This window comes from Coregonus lavaretus (genome assembly GCF_964263955.1).
Source record: "Coregonus lavaretus genome assembly, chromosome: 12".
Taxonomy (NCBI): domain Eukaryota; kingdom Metazoa; phylum Chordata; class Actinopteri; order Salmoniformes; family Salmonidae; genus Coregonus; species Coregonus lavaretus.
The window spans coordinates 38,076,312-38,094,623 of NC_139999.1; the positions used below are offsets into that span (position 1 = coordinate 38,076,312).

The window sequence follows — 18,312 nt, forward strand, 5'->3', positions numbered from 1 at the left end:
AATAAACCTTCAAGCAGTAAAAGTTAAAAATCCCTTTATTCTGGATCATTCATCAAGAAAAGTTGTGCTCTTTTTCCCCAAAGTAAATAATGCTTTACATTCGCCAAACAAAATAGTAATTGTGCCCTGCAATGGTATCATCCTTCAAAAAAGTAGCTAATGAATGTAGCTAAGACTTGCATTATACTGCACTGTATGCAATGTTAAAACAAGAAATTGGCTACGCTGAACAGATCAGTTTAGTTGTAGTCATCAATGACACAAAAGTATGGATGGCTTCTGCTGAGTGTTGTTAAAACCACTTCCAATAAGGCTGGAGGAGTGGTCAAACCAAACTACAGAAGAATTCTCATTGTTCATTACAGCCTTGGATAACTTAAATCTAACAGAACCAATTAATATATTAACTATCCCTTCATTAGTTGTACATGCTCAGTCCAAAGGAAAGTAAATAGTTATCCCCATTAGAAGGTTACAATATGTATCTGTTTTACAGTATCTCTAGTGTTAATGCTTTTAAGGTCATGACTAGCACCTCATGGAGACCTGTCTCAGTTTGCTGCTGATGAGAAGTTAAACAATTAGCCGACATTATGATATTTATTTTCTACATGAAAGACTATATTCAATATTCTTCCAGTGTCCAAGACTCTTGCCATTTAACAAAAACAGAAACATGCATCTCAAAGAAAACAACAAGCATCTTGAATTTATCACAACCTTGTTTTGTTTAAATGGAGTATCCTGTCAGATATAGGTGGTGATACGCCTCTAACATAATATTAAAACATTGTCCTGCATGTATAGAGCAAAATATTGATATAAATCTTCTAACTAGGTAATAAAATGTGTGATATACCAATGTCAATTGAACCATCAATTAAACACTGCCCAGGGATCATTTTTAATTCTCATATCTGGAATCACCCCCAATGGTGTTCAAAGTTTCAACAGAAAAATAATATAAAGTGCCTTTTTGGAAGTAAGACCAGCCAGTGTCTTCACAAAGGACCGAATAACTTAAGATCCATGTGCAGAACTAAAGTTTTTACACAAATCACCCCTTGACATCAGTGCATTCTTTTTTCAAAGTCCAGGTTAGGATTGAACCATTACTGAGGAGTGAAAAATTGTCTCCTGGCCTCACAGGACACAGAAGTGTGTCCCCATATGGACTACCCATCCAGCACCATGTTGAGATGGAGTGGGGCCCCTCAGTGGCAGTTCTGGCAGTTAGGGTGGCAACGCGCCCCATGGACTCGACATCCACAGCCTCCTGAGTTGTCCCCAGAACCCTGCATGGAGGCATCAGATACGTATGGGATAATCAACGAGCGGCTATGCGTTCCATGGATACGTATGGGATAATCAACGAGCGGCTATGCGTTCCATGGATACGTATGGGATAATCAACGAGCGGCTATGCGTTCCATGGATACGTATGGGATAATCAACGAGCGGCTATGCGTTCCATGGATACGTATGGGATAATCAACGAGCGGCTATGCGTTCCATGGATACGTATGGGATAATCAACGAGCGGCTATGCGTTCCATGGATACGTATGGGATAATCAACGAGCGGCTATGCGTTCCATGGATACGTATGGGATAATCAACGAGCGGCTATGCGTTCCATGGATACGTATGGGATAATCAACGAGCGGCTATGCGTTCCATGGATACGTATGGGATAATCAACGAGCGGCTATGCGTTCCATGGATACGTATGGGATAATCAACGAGCGGCTATGCGTTCCATGGATACGTATGGGATAATCAACGAGCGGCTATGCGTTCCATGGATACGTATGGGATAATCAACGAGCGGCTATGCGTTCCATGGATACGTATGGGATAATCAACGAGCGGCTATGCGTTCCATGGATACGTATGGGATAATCAACGAGCGGCTATGCGTTCCATGGATACGTATGGGATAATCAACGAGCGGCTATGCGTTCCATGGATACGTATGGGATAATCAACGAGCGGCTATGCGTTCCATGGATACGTATGGGATAATCAACGAGCGGCTATGCGTTCCATGGATACGTATGGGATAATCAACGAGCGGCTATGCGTTCCATGGATACGTATGGGATAATCAACGAGCGGCTATGCGTTCCATGGATACGTATGGGATAATCAACGAGCGGCTATGCGTTCCATGGATACGTATGGGATAATCAACGAGCGGCTATGCGTTCCATGGATACGTATGGGATAATCAACGAGCGGCTATGCGTTCCATGGATACGTATGGGATAATCAACGAGCGGCTATGCGTTCCATGGATACGTATGGGATAATCAACGAGCGGCTATGCGTTCCATGGATACGTATGGGATAATCAACGAGCGGCTATGCGTTCCATGGATACGTATGGGATAATCAACGAGCGGCTATGCGTTCCATGGATACGTATGGGATAATCAACGAGCGGCTATGCGTTCCATGGATACGTATGGGATAATCAACGAGCGGCTATGCGTTCCATGGATACGTATGGGATAATCAACGAGCGGCTATGCGTTCCATGGATACGTATGGGATAATCAACGAGCGGCTATGCGTTCCATGGATACGTATGGGATAATCAACGAGCGGCTATGCGTTCCATGGATACGTATGGGATAATCAACGAGCGGCTATGCGTTCCATGGATACGTATGGGATAATCAACGAGCGGCTATGCGTTCCATGGATACGTATGGGATAATCAACGAGCGGCTATGCGTTCCATGGATACGTATGGGATAATCAACGAGCGGCTATGCGTTCCATGGATACGTATGGGATAATCAACGAGCGGCTATGCGTTCCATGGATACGTATGGGATAATCAACGAGCGGCTATGCGTTCCATGGATACGTATGGGATAATCAACGAGCGGCTATGCGTTCCATGGATACGTATGGGATAATCAACGAGCGGCTATGCGTTCCATGGATACGTATGGGATAATCAACGAGCGGCTATGCGTTCCATGGATACGTATGGGATAATCAACGAGCGGCTATGCGTTCCATGGATACGTATGGGATAATCAACGAGCGGCTATGCGTTCCATGGATACGTATGGGATAATCAACGAGCGGCTATGCGTTCCATGGATACGTATGGGATAATCAACGAGCGGCTATGCGTTCCATGGATACGTATGGGATAATCAACGAGCGGCTATGCGTTCCATGGATACGTATGGGATAATCAACGAGCGGCTATGCGTTCCATGTGGAAGGTGTGTTCCAAGACGTACTTAGCGGAGTGGAACTTACCTTCAACACAGAGTTGCATTATTTTCCAGAGAACGCATAGAGCCCCGAGTTGATTATCCCTTTTATACCATGGCTATAATTTAACACATTTACTGCTAGAAATGTGTTTATTTAGCAAGTTTACAAGATTGCAACAGTAGTTGCCTTGGTAACCAAACAAACAGACTTGCTAGTTTAGCTAACCAAACCATCAGTCCTAGCTTGCTATTATGAAAATCGAATTCAACAATGCCAATAATGTTTTCAATTATACTTTTGCTTTCAAAAGCAGCTCAAACATAGAACTTGTAAGAATGAACTCTAGCCATTGAATTCTACCGTGCAAATATACTGTGCGTTATGGGGAAATAATGCACGCTCTAGAATGCCCTTCAAGCCAATCAATGAGTATTCAACTATGCCATGGTATAAACTTGGTTAATACACTCAGTTCTACAGGATATTCAAAGCCTTATAGTACTGTAACATGTATTTAACAGCAAAGCAGTACTGGATTGAAGTAGGTGTGTATGTCAGTGAATAATATATACTTAAATTCTATCTGACCTGAGATATCTGAATGCTTTAATAAAGAGTATAGCATTCAAACTGGGCATGGTAAGTTTTAAATATTTTGGTGACCATAGTGATACACAAAAGTTTGTGGACAGCCCTTCAAATTAGTGGTTTCGGCTATTTCAGTCACACCCGTTGCTGAAAGGTGTATAAAATCGAGCACACAGCCATGCAATTTCCATAGACAAACAGGAGAACGCTACCTGCCCGAATGCATAGTGCCAACTGTAAAGTTTGGTGGAGGAGGAATAATGGTCTAGGGCTTTTTTTCATGGTTCGGGCTAGGCCCCTTAGTTCCAGTGAAGGGAAATATTAATGCTACAGCATACAATGACATTCTAGACGATTCTGTGCTTCCAACTTTGTGGAACAGTTTGGGGAAGGCCCTTTCTTATTTCCGCATGACAATGCCCACGTGCACAAAGCGAGGTCCATACAGAAATGGTTTGTCGAGATTGGTGGAAGAACTTGACTGGCCTGCACAGAGCCCTGACCTCAACCCCATCGAACACCTTTGGGATGAATTGGAACGCCGACTGCGAGCCAGGCCTAATCGCCCAACATCAGTGCCCAACCTCACTAATGCTCTTGTGGCTGAATGGAAGCAAGTCCCCGCAGCAATGTTCCAACATCTAGTGGAAAGCCTTCCCAGAAGAGTGGAGGCTGTTATAGCAGCAAAGGGGGGACCAACTCCATATTAATGCCCATGATTTTGGAATGAGATGTTCGACGAGCAGGTATCCACAAACTTTTGGTCATGTAGTGTATGTTTGAAATGGAGCCATAGGGTAGGTCTAATAAGGATAGTCTAGCATGGTGCGGTATTAGAGGGTTCGGAGTAGCTGTAAGAGTACAGTTCGGTGTAACTGAAGAGTAAAGACCAAATCAAACGAAACGCGGACGAGCGTCTACACGCTGGAATTAGAATGCACGGTAGTGAATGACAGAACAGACGGGCCGCGAGCGTCAACATGGTCAAAAGTGTCATGCGCTTCAAATTAGAAAGCAAGTCTATTTTCGTTTGATTTGGCCTGAACTGTCTTACGTTTGGTCCCCAGCGAGCCTGCTTGGTGACCCAGCAGATCTCCGTCTTACACATCAGGCAGCAGATCCAATCACAACCGTCCTTCTTCTGAACTATGACCTTACACTTAGGACAGTGCATGGCCTCCCCGTTCTGCAGTAAGGACTATCGAAGAAAACAACAGGAGCTCCAGGTTAGGTTTACCCATAGATATCACAGTTCAGTAGTGCAATAAGCCAATAGTAGGTTTAATCAAGATTAGGTTTACTCGTAGACTTCACATATGGGTTCGGTAGTGTAATAGGCTGATCGTATGTGTAATCTAAACCCATAAGCTTCATATTGCAGTTCAAAACTATAATGGGCCGATAGTATGTTTCCCCCCCCCCAAAAAAACCCTGTCAAATAGCAGTTCAGTAGTGTAGTATGTCATGTTCAATCAAAAACAGTGCTTTATCACTTAAAGGGAAGACTATCTGCTTGTTACCACATTACCTCCAGCATCTGTGTGGTCTGTTTGGCAGCCACGTCGTTCTCAGCTCTGATCCGGAGATCATCTTGATACTCCTTGCAGTTCATATCTTTGTGGATGGCCTTAAAAAGAGGTAGACAAAAAGGTTGTTGGCCAAGCACCTATCATTATCTTCATAATTATTTTTTGCACTCAAGGGGGGACGACAGAGGAAGAGTAAGAGAGAGAAACTTGACACACCTTGCAGAGGAGGCAGTTGGTCTCTTTGCAGAGCTCACAAATAAACTCATTGACTTCATCCTCAAAGATGCACCAGCCAGCGCAGTCTGGGGTTTTGCAGTGGTAGCTGTTCTCACTCCGCGTCTCAGCAATACTGAGCCTCAGCTCTAGAAACTTCTGGTGCTCCTCCTGAGAGAGAAGCTAAAGAGACAAAAAACAGGACACTGTATAGAGTACAACGGAATGGATTAAATATATGTTATGGTGATGAATATCTTTCACAAAAGCGTCTTTGAAAAGCACTATATAAATGCCATGTATTATTATTATTATTATTATTATAAGCACCCTACATTAATGATACAAGGTAATATCATCACTTGATACAGAGAGCTATAGTGAGATAGCCTGGGTACAGTTCTGTTTTTCCTTTAGCCAACAAAGCAAAAACTGACTGGCTGCCAGGCTAACGGCGAGAGCATCTGCAGGACTCACAGATTTGATCTCCCTGTCCTGCAGCTTTCTATCACAGCTGTAGTCTTCGTCCCCATAAGGGCAGGCCACCTCTGGATCCATGCTGTTCACGATGGTTCCTTTAAGACATTCCCTGTTTAGAGAAAACACGCAAATAAGAAGGCATTTAACCTGTACATGTCTCTAATTATTTTATTATTTAGATGGCAGTGCTGGTAGTTTTTTATTTATTATAGATAAAACATTAATGGGAACATCTCTAATATTGATACAAGGTCAGTAAGTATTTAATGTCTATATTATTAATAGCAGTGGAGCGACAGTGATCTACTCCAGATAGTACCAGCCAGGGCTGTGTCTCAATAGTTGTAGCTTTGTTTCCTCGTGCATGAGACAAGTAATGGAAGCCATTTTATAATATTAAGGGTTACCTGGAGGGAAATTGCGTAGGGTCATGCTTTTTCAATCTCAGCCAAGGAGAGGATTTAGTATTTTTTCAATCTAATCCAGGGAGGGTTATGTCATTTGTAATTTCCATATTTCTCAGTGTTTTAGAATTAGTTACTTATTAGCCTATATATCAATGTGTGCCCGATGCCACCTCTCATCTCTGATTCACCACTGGGCGTGCAAGATCAAGTGCGCCTATAGGCTATTTAGTGTGGTCTCAATCCCCAATGATCCATAGGCTATGAAGTGCATGCTCGGAGAGGCACAGAGCAAAGTTACATTTCTAAGATAGCTGCTGTGAAAATAAAACTAGGCTGCATTACACACGGCAATGGATATTCCAACCCTGAGCCCCGGCCTGCTCTGCTCTTGCTGATCCAAAACTTTTTTGTGTGCTGCTTAACCAATGGCTGTGCTGTGTAGGGCTATGGTGGTAGTTCAGGAGGAGAGTCAAAGGTTTCTTCTGAAAATATTTGTTTTATTAGGCCTGCGTGCGGACTAGCCTATGTTCTGTTCAGTTGAGGAGAGCGCGAAGATGAGAAGGAGGACCGGAGGTCAACTTTGATAGCTTGCTACTACTATAATTCATTTGATTAAAAACAATGTTTCTTGCCCATGATGTATTTATCACAGTTATTGACCTCACAATATTCGAGTAGCAGCAGCCGCGTCACAATCAATCGAAATGGACAGCTCATGGTGCTGAAAGTAGGCAAATTCGAGTAGGCATAATTGATTTTAACCGTATTGATTTTATTTAGACTACTAACAACAAGAGGGCCTTATTTTGGAGCCTATTTCTTCCTATTTAAGAAATAAAGAGGTAGGCCTACCTGTTTGACAGACGAAATTAGGCTATAGGCTGGTATAGCCATAGACTTGTCGGTCAATTCCTCCACCCACAACCTTCTGGCCTGCAGCCCTGTGCGCTATCAAATTTCCTGCGTTGCCATGTAATGCTTATAGGACGAAGAACAGTTTCTAAACCTGCATATCTAAGGCTCTGGTCTGTCCAGGAAGTGAGGGTAAATGGTAGCCATGTTCTCTGCTATCTACTTTGTTAGAATTATTATTTTGGGTATAGGGGAAGGTCACTTGTTTTTTTTCAAGCGTTCACAGAGGGTTTAGGTAAAATATATTTTGTTGTAGCCAAGATGTGTCATACCTGCAGAAAACATGGAGGCACTCGCGCAGTGTGGCTCCCTCCCCTGGCGGAATGGAGCAGTAGCAAATAGGACAGTCCAGCTCCTCTGTGTTGGGGACGAGGCTGTGGGCATCTGTTTCCACCAGACTCAGGAAATTCCTCTCCCGCTCTTCCGCCAATGCCTTCCTCGTCCCACAGCAACAGAGGGGTAAAATTAAGGGAACGCTGTCTTTCTCATTTAATAAGGTGGCTACACACATTACAATAGTCATACCAGGACATACCAAGTATATTTTTAGCTATATGTAATGATGACATGATTGTCACGAAAATCTTACACGTGCATATCTCATATCTTGCAACTCATATCTTGTATAAAGCATTCACCTGCTGGTACTGTAGATTGGCCATCTCCTCTAGCTGGAGTCTCTGGACCTCCTGCTCATCAGGCTGGTAAACCTCAGGTACTTTATAATCTTCTGGTCTTTCAGACCCACACATCTCACAGCCCGGTCGCGTTGGCTTGTTAGCATAGGTGCACACAGAGCATGACCATCCCACCTGGTTGTCCCCCCACACACACACACACACACACACGCATGCACGCACACATTATTGTAGAAACGGGCATGGTTATCGTATATGTATACAATGAGACATTGCACAGTTTGCATTATAATCTTACTTGAAGCTTTGGTGGTGGAGGAGGAGAGGCTGGGTGTTTAGTTTTGGGAGGTGGAGTTGGTCCAGTTGCTCCTCTGGCTAGTAGAGGACTCAATGACTCGATGATACCTACACCATAATGGCAACAAGTCAAAATACAAACATGGCTGTCTAAAATGGGGGAAAACATTTAAAGTTATAGGTTGGTGTAAGTGTGTATGTGTGTGTCACAAGCTGATACGTTGACAACCTGTGCCTTGCTCAGTATACTAGGGTCTTATTGGAAGATTAAACGGTGCTGTATGACGGAGTGTCCTTACTGTCTAGCCGACGGTGCTCCTCCTCCTGGTTCACTTGTTCCCGGCTGAGGTTGGCAGCCTGGGCAGACTTGATGTACAGGTAGGCCTGGTCTCCATTCTTCCTTACCCCATGGCTGTACAGAGTGTTAGAGTCCCGGGCCAGACGCTTCCCGATCACCCAGCTTTGCAGAGATGGATGAAATCCATAGTCAGTATTGATCTGTAGAGAGAAATTCAAGAATGCATGGGGACTCGGTCGCCACTTTTTTTCACGGCAAATATGTGTATTAAATATAATGAGTAAATATCAGAGCTGTTGGTGAAAATGGCTTGCAACAATTATTTATTTTACCTTTTCTTTAAGATCTGAAATGGTCATGTTGAGTGTTACCAACAAAGTAACAGGAACATAATTTTCTGACTGTGCATCCCCGACTCCCACCTTCAACCTGCAGCAAAGTAACCAATAGAGGTAACTGGGTCTGAATTTCTAAAACAACACAGTTACAAAGGTTTCACTATTCCTTAAAGCTGCAATATGTAACCTTTTGGGCGACCCAACCAAATTCACATAGAAATGGAAGTTATAGATCTGTCATTCTCATTGAAAGCAAGTCTAAGAAGCGGTAGATCTGTTCTATGTGCACTATTTCTATGCTTCCTGTGCTTAAGTTTCTTATTTGCATATTTTACTTTTGGTTTTGTACACCAGCTTCAAACAGCTTAAAATGTAATATTTTTGTTAATGGAAAATATATTTCACAGTGGTTTAGATGGTATAATGATTATCTACACTATACTTGCTTGTTTTGTCACAGAAACTTAAATTAGGCCAAATATTAGAATTTTAGCAACCAGGAAATGGTAGAGCGATTTCTGCATAGTGCATCTTTACATTTTTCAAGATGGTGAGAGATTGTGTAAAGTAAGTAATCCACAATCGCTTGTATCTAATAGCTTGTTACATCGTAATTACATGTTGATTATTCCACTTGCCTTTATTCTGTTATAGGCTAATCCTATGTAATGTAAAGTATGACCCAACAGAATACTACTAAATGATTCCACATACCGAATAGAGTGTTGGGAGTAAGCATTGTGGGAGATCCTGACAGATACTGGTACACACAACTCTGCCAGCTGCTCTGAACACCTCTTGGCTTCCTCTTTGTCACCACAGCTGATGGCCTCACTCAACAACTGGGATAGCTCCTCCGCTGCAATAGAAAAATGCACAGAACAACACTCAATACTCTATTAAACGTGGTCAAAAAGAGACCAGATATTGTACGTTTAACATTCATATGATGTCATACTATCATTGCTCTTTGGCCCTTTATTGACCTGCCCATTTAGACGTGATCAGGAAATCAGATAGGAGAACCACACAGACGTATGCCTAACTATTATGAAAACTCTTTATTCTTACCCTCTTCTAAGTTGCTTGTGAAGACCTCAGGCGAAGTCATAGTTAGACCTATTTTAAGAAATGACAAGAATCAGAAAGTGATGATACAGAGAAGAATAACACACAGTGAAAAACAACATCATGTGAAATGGAAACGTTCACTTTGACAGCACTCTATCCCATAAGGAAGACGATTACTATTAATATTGTATTGTATGCTAAACGGCATTTGATACTTTACCCATAAGTATACAGAGGCTACGAAAATTGAGAGAGGGAAATGTGCATAGACTGGGTCGCACAGGCTGAAGGTGGTAAGGCGCACGAGCTTCAAGCTGGTAAAACTTCTCAGCTGATCAGCGGGCAGTTACGTAATAGGGCTATCAGGCTTCTTCATACAGTTTCCTCATCTGTTCACAATTAACTTACCTTTCTCTCGCCTCAAAATTGAACGTAATTATAGAACTTGAAACCACTTCTCTTTACGTGTAGCTACTTCATTATCAAGATCAGAAGGCTAGCTAAATGAAAAATGAAACTAAACTTAGCTAGCTATAGTCAGGAAGTACGTTTTTAAAGAATAATTTGCATATTGCAATTTATGACATATCAGTACCGTACATAGATAGTGATGAGAGACTGCCGTTACATAACATCCAGATAGACCAATATGTATTTTAATAATTGTGTGTGTTAACTTACTTATCGTGCAAGTCTACTGTAACCGGACGAAGAGGGGGTGTTATTATAACACGTCATTGCATGTTTATATGGCCCCATTGCGCCCCCTAGAGGCAAAATGCGGTAAAAGAGGAACTGGGCTTGTAGGGAAGAAGGAAGTGCAGTTACACTGAGGAAGGATCAAAACAACAAAATTGGTTTGCTGTTTTTACAGACAAATTCAGGTGCATATCGAATGCGAAAGGCTTCGAGAAGCCTGGGATTTCTCTTTAAGTTCTGATACAAAAGCTGGGATGAAGATTTTTGTATCTAATTTCAGTTTATTTAATGGCAGGTATTGGAAATTTCACAGTAAAAAGGAAGACATTTTTATCAGAAATTTAAGTGCCTTAAGCCATCGACAAAGATATTTACATAATCCATAAATTAATCGTGCAATGTTGAATTTAAAGTTTGTGATTGAAATTGGTTACTTTGGTATTGAATTAAGCGAGCGCTAGATACACAGAACTGTTTTGCGCGCGCGAGCGAGCTGTGGATCTTCATTCTCCACGGCCGGTTGTCTCGGATGTATTTAAATGCAAGGCAAGCTTTGTTGCACGATTAGCAAGATGGCTAGCTCCATTAGCAAGGCAGCTTGATAGGCCTGAAACGTTTATGCGTTCTCTGTTTTTTTGAACGACACATTTGACCGAGTTTATTTGTTGTGGGCCAGTACATAGCTAATTGTTAGGCTAACTACATTAGTACGACCATTGTTGAATATCTCAACTAAAGTGTGCAAAGCAAGACAGGGTTGCAAAGACAAGTGACATTTTGTTTATCAGAATTGAATTGATGACCTGACCTCCTGGTGGTGACAGATTGCAGTGTAGTATTCAAGCCTAGGTACTAAACAGGGGATGAGTTAATGCACTTTTGCAAAAGAAAACATAAACTGTCAAGATGAAACTCCTGGAAAATTCAAGTTTTGAAGCCATAAACACCAGACTCACCATTGAAATGGGAGACTGTCAGATAATAGGAAGGTAAGTTCTCAACACTTCAATAGTGCCACCAGCCCATTTGGTATGTAGACCTAGAAATTGACATTTGCACAGAATTTGACAGCACTTCAATGCCTTGCTATGAAGACCTAACACAACTGTGTTACACAGGAAGTCAATTTTCAGCAACCACGTAATTTGCTTAAGTGGATGCATGATGTGATGAACCATTCACTGTTTTGCACCGTGTCTTTCCTCAGGATCGAAAGCTACTCTTGCAAGATGGCAGGTGAGGACAAGCAGATGTTCAAGCAGTTCTGCCAGGAGGGACTGCCTCATGTCCTGGAAGCCCTGTCCCCTCCACAGTCCTCAGGAATCAGCCCCAACAAGTAAGACTTCAGTTCACAGTACACCACCACCATAGAAACTCAGAGGTCAAGTTTTATTAGTCGTATGTACGTGATATGCATGGTATACATCGTCCAACGAAATGCCTACTTGCAGGTTCCTTCTGGACAATGCAACAACAATTAGAAATAATACAAGATAAGAATATGAACATGAAGTAAATGGCTAAGTAGAATAGAATAAACATTTTAGCATAAGTATAATACAGGAAGGCACAATTTATAGTCCAATAGTTACACATGTATTGTGGATGGGGGCAGTGTATAAACTGAGCAGTATAATAAGAGTCTGGTAGCAGCAGTTGTGATGTGTGTGTAACATGAATGTATATGTGTGTGGGTGTGTGCATGAGTGAGTGAATGTGTGCTATGGTGCGGAGAATCCGAGCAGGTGGTCAGTCCAGTTTGTGTTCAGCAGTCTGATGGCTTGTAGATAAAAACTGTCTCTGAGCCTGTTGGTATTAGTGATGGGCATTCCGAGTCTATTCGGTAAGCTGGCTTATTTGGCTCTGTTCACGTAAAAGAGACGGTTCATTTGGCTCCCAAATCGACCTAGAACCATGAAAAAATTGCAAATCTTCTATGTAAAGCCCAAAAGGTAAGCTACCATTATGTCAGATCGTGAAATGCACGTTCACATGTTGTTTTACCTGCCAAAATTATTATATGGACCTTAGAAAATTATTTTGTAACTTATCCGCAGAAAAACGTTGTTTTGAGCTCAAAAAGCAGTAGTAGCAGTATGCAAATCAGGGAGCCAAATGAACAGCTCTTTCACCGAGGTGATTCGGTTCCCGACGTTCACCAAAAAGATCCCTTCAAAAAGAGCCGTTTGTTCGCGAAAGACCCGTCACTAGTTGGCATCAGACCTCATGCTCCGATACCGCCTGCTCGACAGTAAGGGAGAGAACAGCTTGTGGCTAGGGTGTGTGGGGTATTTGATGATGATGCGTGCGGTCCTCAGGCACCGTTTTGAGTAGATGTCCTGGATGGGTGGGAGCACGGTCCCAGTGATGTACTGGGACGTCTTCACCACCCGGTCAGGACGCTCTCGATGGTGCAGCGGTAGTATTTGCCGATTTTCTTCAGCTGCTTTAGGAAGTAGAGATCTATTCAGTACTTGGGAGAAATGATCAGTGTTTTGCAGATGCACGTAGAGCACACGCACAGTATAAAGTAGATGTATAACATAGTGAATTGAATCTGTTCTAGTCATTACACTTCTATCTGTATTCTGTAATGCCCATGGCCTGGTTACATGAAGACCTAGAAGAATCCTGTAGTTCCTGTCAAGCAAACAGTTGAAATGACAAGTATGCACAAGTGTGCACTGAACATGTTCATAACACTAACTAGTGTGTGGTTTTGTGCTGTGGTTGTAGGTTGAGCCAGAGTCAGAGTGGAGACGAGGGGGAGGGGCCTCTCTCTGACAAGTGCAGCAGGAAGACCCTCTTCTACCTGATCGCCACCCTCAACGAATCCTTCCGCCCCGACTATGACTTCAGCCGCACCAAGAGCCACGACTTCAGCAGAGAGCCCAGCATAAACTGGGTGAGGATTTAACATCTCCTACCTACACAACAGTGCCTGTACCTGCCTCACGTTGCTGGTATGAATTGCTTACACCAGAACCAGCGTATTCTGCTGGTTTTGCGTCGTGGCTTTCACTACACAGTAGCAGGAGTTGATTGGGCTTGACGTGCCGAGGCAGCTTGTACACGACCCAAAGCCTGTCTGGTCTCATGTGGTATGAGACTGTAATCCATTACCTGGAGGACAAAAGGCTTGGGAAGGGGACTAACAGATCAACTCCAAAATGAAAAGTATAACACAGTGCTTGAATCTAGTAGTCGATGTCTAGACATGGTCAGTGTTGGCTAAATCCTAACATGGCCTGATAAACACGAATGTTCTGCGTTTTGTATGGCATTATTAACACAGTGTATGACGCTAGGTGTTCAACGCGGTGAACAGCAGTTTGTCGGCGGCGGCTGGGGAGGAGTACAGTCGGCTACAGCCCCAGCTGTGGGAGGCCATCGACACAGAGATCTGCCTGTCAGAGTGTGACATCTACAGGTGAGCAATGCCATTTTTTTCTTAAAGGTGGAGAGGGTATGTGTGGTCTGGAGTTGGCAGCGCTATCTCTACACCAGACTCCGGCACGAGCACCGCCACCTTTAAACACATGAGGAGACATACAGGTAACTGACAAAATAAAGGAAACATCAACATATGTCTTAATAGGGTGTTGTGCCACCACGAGCCGCCAGAACAGCTTCAATGCACCTTTGCATAGATTCTACAAGTGTCTGGAACTCTATTGGAGGGATGCGACACCATTCTTCCACAACAAATTCCATAATTTGGTGTTTTGTTGATGGTGGTAGAAAACAGAATCTCCCGTAAGTGTTCAATTGGGTTGAGATCTGGTGACTGAGACACACACACCCTTTAAACCCCCTATGCTCCTTTGAGACCCCTCTTTCAAAGTCACTAAGATCTATTTTTCTAGCCATGGTAGCCAAAATAATGGGCAACTGGGCATTTTTATATTTGAATTTAAGCATGATGGGATGTTAATTCCTTAATTAACTCAGGAACCACACCTGTGTGGAGGCACCTGCTTTCAATATACTTTGTATCTGTCATTTACTCAAGTGTTTCCTTTATTTTGGTAGTTACCTGTACATTTCGTTTGTGAACCAGAATGTAAAGGCCATTTTGTTTTGGATGTTGCAGCTACAACCCAGACCTGGACTCTGACCCGTACGGAGAGGAGGGGAACATGTGGTCCTTCAACTACTTCTTCTACAACACAAGGCTGAAGAGGATCGTCTTCTTCACATGCCGCTCGGTCAGGTAAGACTGAAGACTTTAAAACACATCATTATTACAGTTTTGTGCTCTGTATTGAAAGTCCTCTATTTTAAACTTGACTGCTGACGTGCACAGTTCTTTGGGATTGTATTAAAATTGGACTAATGAACAAAATACAAACATATTATTTTTGAGTGAACTATACCGTTTTTAACTTCTCATGTCCATTTAACGAGACGGTATGGTATTATTTTATCTGAGTGGAAATCATCTGTTTACAATCTGAACATGGTTGATCAAAGACAATATAACTGCATACTGACAATACGATCAATGAAATAAATACTTATATTTTGCTCAAAGCTCAATGCAAAGAACGAGGGAAGGGATAGAAATGAAGCTAGCTCACTAGCCTGAGGCTAGTACTTTTCAGACTGGGCTGGTAGAAACTAACCCGCCAGGCCAGTGACATTTTGTCTTTTCAAACATCGCATGGCACAGATTTTGGACCTGAATGTTACCTGGGCCAGTAGAAATCCGTCTACTACTCCGACTGGCGAATGCCCAAAATACTTATATTCCATCCCTGAAAGAAATGCTTATACATTGATGTGGTCTGTGGTGAGCAACATTTGCTTTTGTCCCTGTGTATTAGTTTATTCATGGCCCCACGGGACTCTGGCTTTGGTAACGAACTGGATCTGGAGCTGGATGAAGATTGTTATGATGAGAACATGGATGAAGAGAGGTGAGGAGGACACACTGCCTTTCCCCAAATAGAAAAACCTCAAATGTGATTGGTTTCGAAAACATAGAGAATGAAACAGTTTTACGGTCTTTGTATGTTGAATTAGTGCTGTTCATGGATGCATCGTTTAGATCGGTCTAATCTTCTAATCTAAACCATGTATTTGTTCTCTCAGTAGGTATGGTGCCCTGTGTGCCCAGTGATGCGCCAGTCCCAATCTCATACAGGAGCAGATGGTATACTTGGATGTCTGTCTGTACCCACGTCGCCACCATTTCTCTTACAACACATCTTAAACTTGTTCGGGTTGGGATTTTACTTATATTTTTCTTCTTCGTAATTTGTGTGGTGGACCTCATATTTTACTGCAGAAGTCAGACTGTGAGCGTGGAGCTCTGTTACTTTATTTGTGTATCGTTTTAGTTTTCCATTGCTATGTTCTCCTTACCTTGTTTATCAGAAGCAAAAGCTTTATGTTTGGCGTGTGTTTTGTTTGACCTAGTATTGGAGCAGGTTCTGGCACTCATTAATTTGCAACATATTTCACATTCTCTATGCTGTTTCTTTGTTTTTGGTAAGAAAAGTTTGGGATTTTTATGATCACGTTCAGTTTTTTCAGCTTTACCATTCCAAAGTGTGGTTGTTCTAGTACCAAATTGACTCAAGATTTAGGTTTAGGACCCTTTTCAGACTGCATGCTTGAGGGCATGTTTTAAACACAAGGGGGCAGACTTAACTTAGCTGATGAAAAAGTAACATACCAGCTTGAATCAGTCTGGCTCTTGGATATGTTCTACCTTCCATACCAATGCTACTCAAACCTACAATGTTTTAATTTATTTAGCGACAGGACTTAGTGCAGTCTATAGTTTTATGGGTCAAGCCAGCAAATACAATTCTGCTGCATCGCTGTTCCAAAAGCACTCCAGAATCTAGTTCTGATTCTCAATTCCATTATGTGTTTTAAGGACTTGAGTGTGTCGGTGTGACACGTGAATTCTCACACCAAATACAAACTCTGCCTGTAGAGTGTACTGTTTGAACCTAATTTACATATCTTGTATTTTAATATAACTTTAAACGCCTTTTTAGGTATTGCTTTAGTTGAACAGTTTTTAGTTTGTCTGAGTAGTTTTATGATAGCAGAAGTCTAGCTATAGAGCAGGTTTCCCTTTAGTCCAACTGTTGCTCTCCCACTGTGTGGCGTTTTGAAACAAATCTAGTCTGAGTTTCCTTTCACTGAAAAACTCCCAGTAGAGATCTGTGATGCCTATCGTCCAACTTTCATTATCAAATGACGCATGATGGAAATATACTTAATATATAGAATAACGCATTTGTGACTAATGGGAGGACTGAAGGCTACCTATTTAGGCCTAGTAGTGTGAGTGGTTGATTAGCCAGAAATCGATCCTCACAGCTACTGTATCAGCATTATGTTTGTCCTACTGACTACTAGCAGGACCGTGTTTCTGTACGGATGTAGGATCTTCATTTGATCACCCTGTTGCAGGATAACTTTCCTGCAATGCAGGACATTTCAAACTTGTGTATTTGAGGTTTAAAAAGTAATTTCCACTTTGACATTTTAGACTGGATTTTCCCTTATGAAACATGTATCAACCCCTACAAAAATGTCAATGAATTATAATCCACATAATAATTCACATTATTTTCCTGCTGTAGCAAACTGGCTCAAATTAAGATCCTACATCTGTATGTGGCATAAGTCTTGCTCTTGGCTGTTTTGTTAAAGTAAAATGTGACAAAGACTCATCCTTTGTACGTTAGGTACAAAATAGTAGAACGATACAGGCGGGTATTGTAAAGTTGCATCCAGTCCCTTCTATGTGATGTATATGTATCTGCCTCTAGTGTAGAACATGCTTCCTAGAGATGTTGATACCACAAACCTGTCCTGAATTTATTCAGATATTGATTTCAAATGTCAACAACATCCAAAGTGATCAGCATATTGGCTTTTGACAACCGTACTTTGCGCAGGTAGATATGGCTACAGTACATATTTCCTTGTTGATTGTCTGATTCTTTGTCTACTTAGCAGCGGTTTGTAAAATGTAAATGTAGACATACATTTCACTGTTGATTTGTTGTGATCAATTTGGCCAATGTGTGATAACCAGGTGGTTGTCATGGTAGGGACAGACAGGCTTTTTTGTCTGACTTCCTGACAATATGGTCCAATTACAGTAGGCTAACTCTTTTGCATCAGAGCCACATTTATTTTAGTCTCTTGTGTTAAAGACCAGGATATATTATCTGTCAAAACATTTCGTTTAAAATTCCCATCGCAAGGTTGACCGATTTATTGAATACATTGCAGAATAGTTTCATTTTCTTTCTGGCACCTTTTAAAGACCTCATACTTGTGGTTTTATTTCTCAACTTGTATCATTTTATTTGTCACCAACTTACCATGTACAATAAAGGTCTTGACTAAAACATCTGTTTTTAAACACTGATTTAAATAATGTTGATGTGTAATTCTCTAGTCAAACTCAGGTGAGATTGGTTTTCTTTCTAAATCGATGTAATCCAACCAGTACAAGACTTGGAATGAGACTAGGTAGTGCATCATTACTATTGTCAGTAGTAGCAGAAACCCTACAGATATATTTACTATTAAGTATGAATTGGTCATAACCTCGATCCTTGCACAGTTT

At 41.9% G+C, this 18,312-nt stretch overlaps 2 protein-coding genes across 6 annotated transcripts; one reads left to right on the forward strand and one right to left on the reverse strand.

The window, feature by feature from the left end:
- Nucleotides 1–17: 17 nt before the first annotated feature.
- On the reverse strand, nucleotides 18–10,753 carry rbck1 (RanBP-type and C3HC4-type zinc finger containing 1). Of its 4 annotated transcripts, none has more exons than XM_084173388.1 (13): nucleotides 10,692–10,753; nucleotides 10,011–10,058; nucleotides 9,654–9,798; nucleotides 8,934–9,030; nucleotides 8,603–8,801; nucleotides 8,305–8,411; nucleotides 8,007–8,180; nucleotides 7,641–7,801; nucleotides 6,047–6,158; nucleotides 5,573–5,752; nucleotides 5,356–5,454; nucleotides 4,882–5,025; nucleotides 18–1,295 (listed from the first exon to the last, which is right to left on the reverse strand). In XM_084173388.1, the coding sequence occupies exons 2-13, from the start codon at nucleotides 10,048–10,050 to the stop codon at nucleotides 1,215–1,217; spliced, it is 1,539 nt and encodes a 512-aa protein (XP_084029514.1). In that variant the 5' UTR covers nucleotides 10,051–10,058; nucleotides 10,692–10,753; the 3' UTR covers nucleotides 18–1,214. The 4 variants fall into 4 exon arrangements, with proteins under 4 accessions (XP_084029514.1, XP_084029516.1, XP_084029515.1 ...); XM_084173390.1 differs by lacking the exon at nucleotides 10,692–10,753 and adding an exon at nucleotides 10,611–10,678; XM_084173389.1 differs by lacking the exon at nucleotides 10,692–10,753 and adding an exon at nucleotides 10,419–10,508.
- Nucleotides 10,754–10,815: 62 nt separating this feature from the next.
- LOC311138917 (repressor of RNA polymerase III transcription MAF1 homolog) lies at nucleotides 10,816–18,087 on the forward strand. 2 transcript variants are annotated; one of them, XM_084173717.1, is made up of 7 exons: nucleotides 10,816–11,698; nucleotides 11,917–12,045; nucleotides 13,446–13,614; nucleotides 14,018–14,139; nucleotides 14,803–14,922; nucleotides 15,536–15,628; nucleotides 15,804–18,087. In XM_084173717.1, exons 1-7 carry the CDS (start codon nucleotides 11,616–11,618, stop codon nucleotides 15,829–15,831), a joined length of 744 nt encoding a protein of 247 aa, XP_084029843.1. In that variant the 5' UTR covers nucleotides 10,816–11,615; the 3' UTR covers nucleotides 15,832–18,087. The 2 variants fall into 2 exon arrangements, with proteins under 2 accessions (XP_084029843.1, XP_084029842.1); XM_084173716.1 differs by having other exon boundaries at nucleotides 11,529–11,698; nucleotides 15,807–15,922.
- Nucleotides 18,088–18,312: the final 225 nt, after the last annotated feature.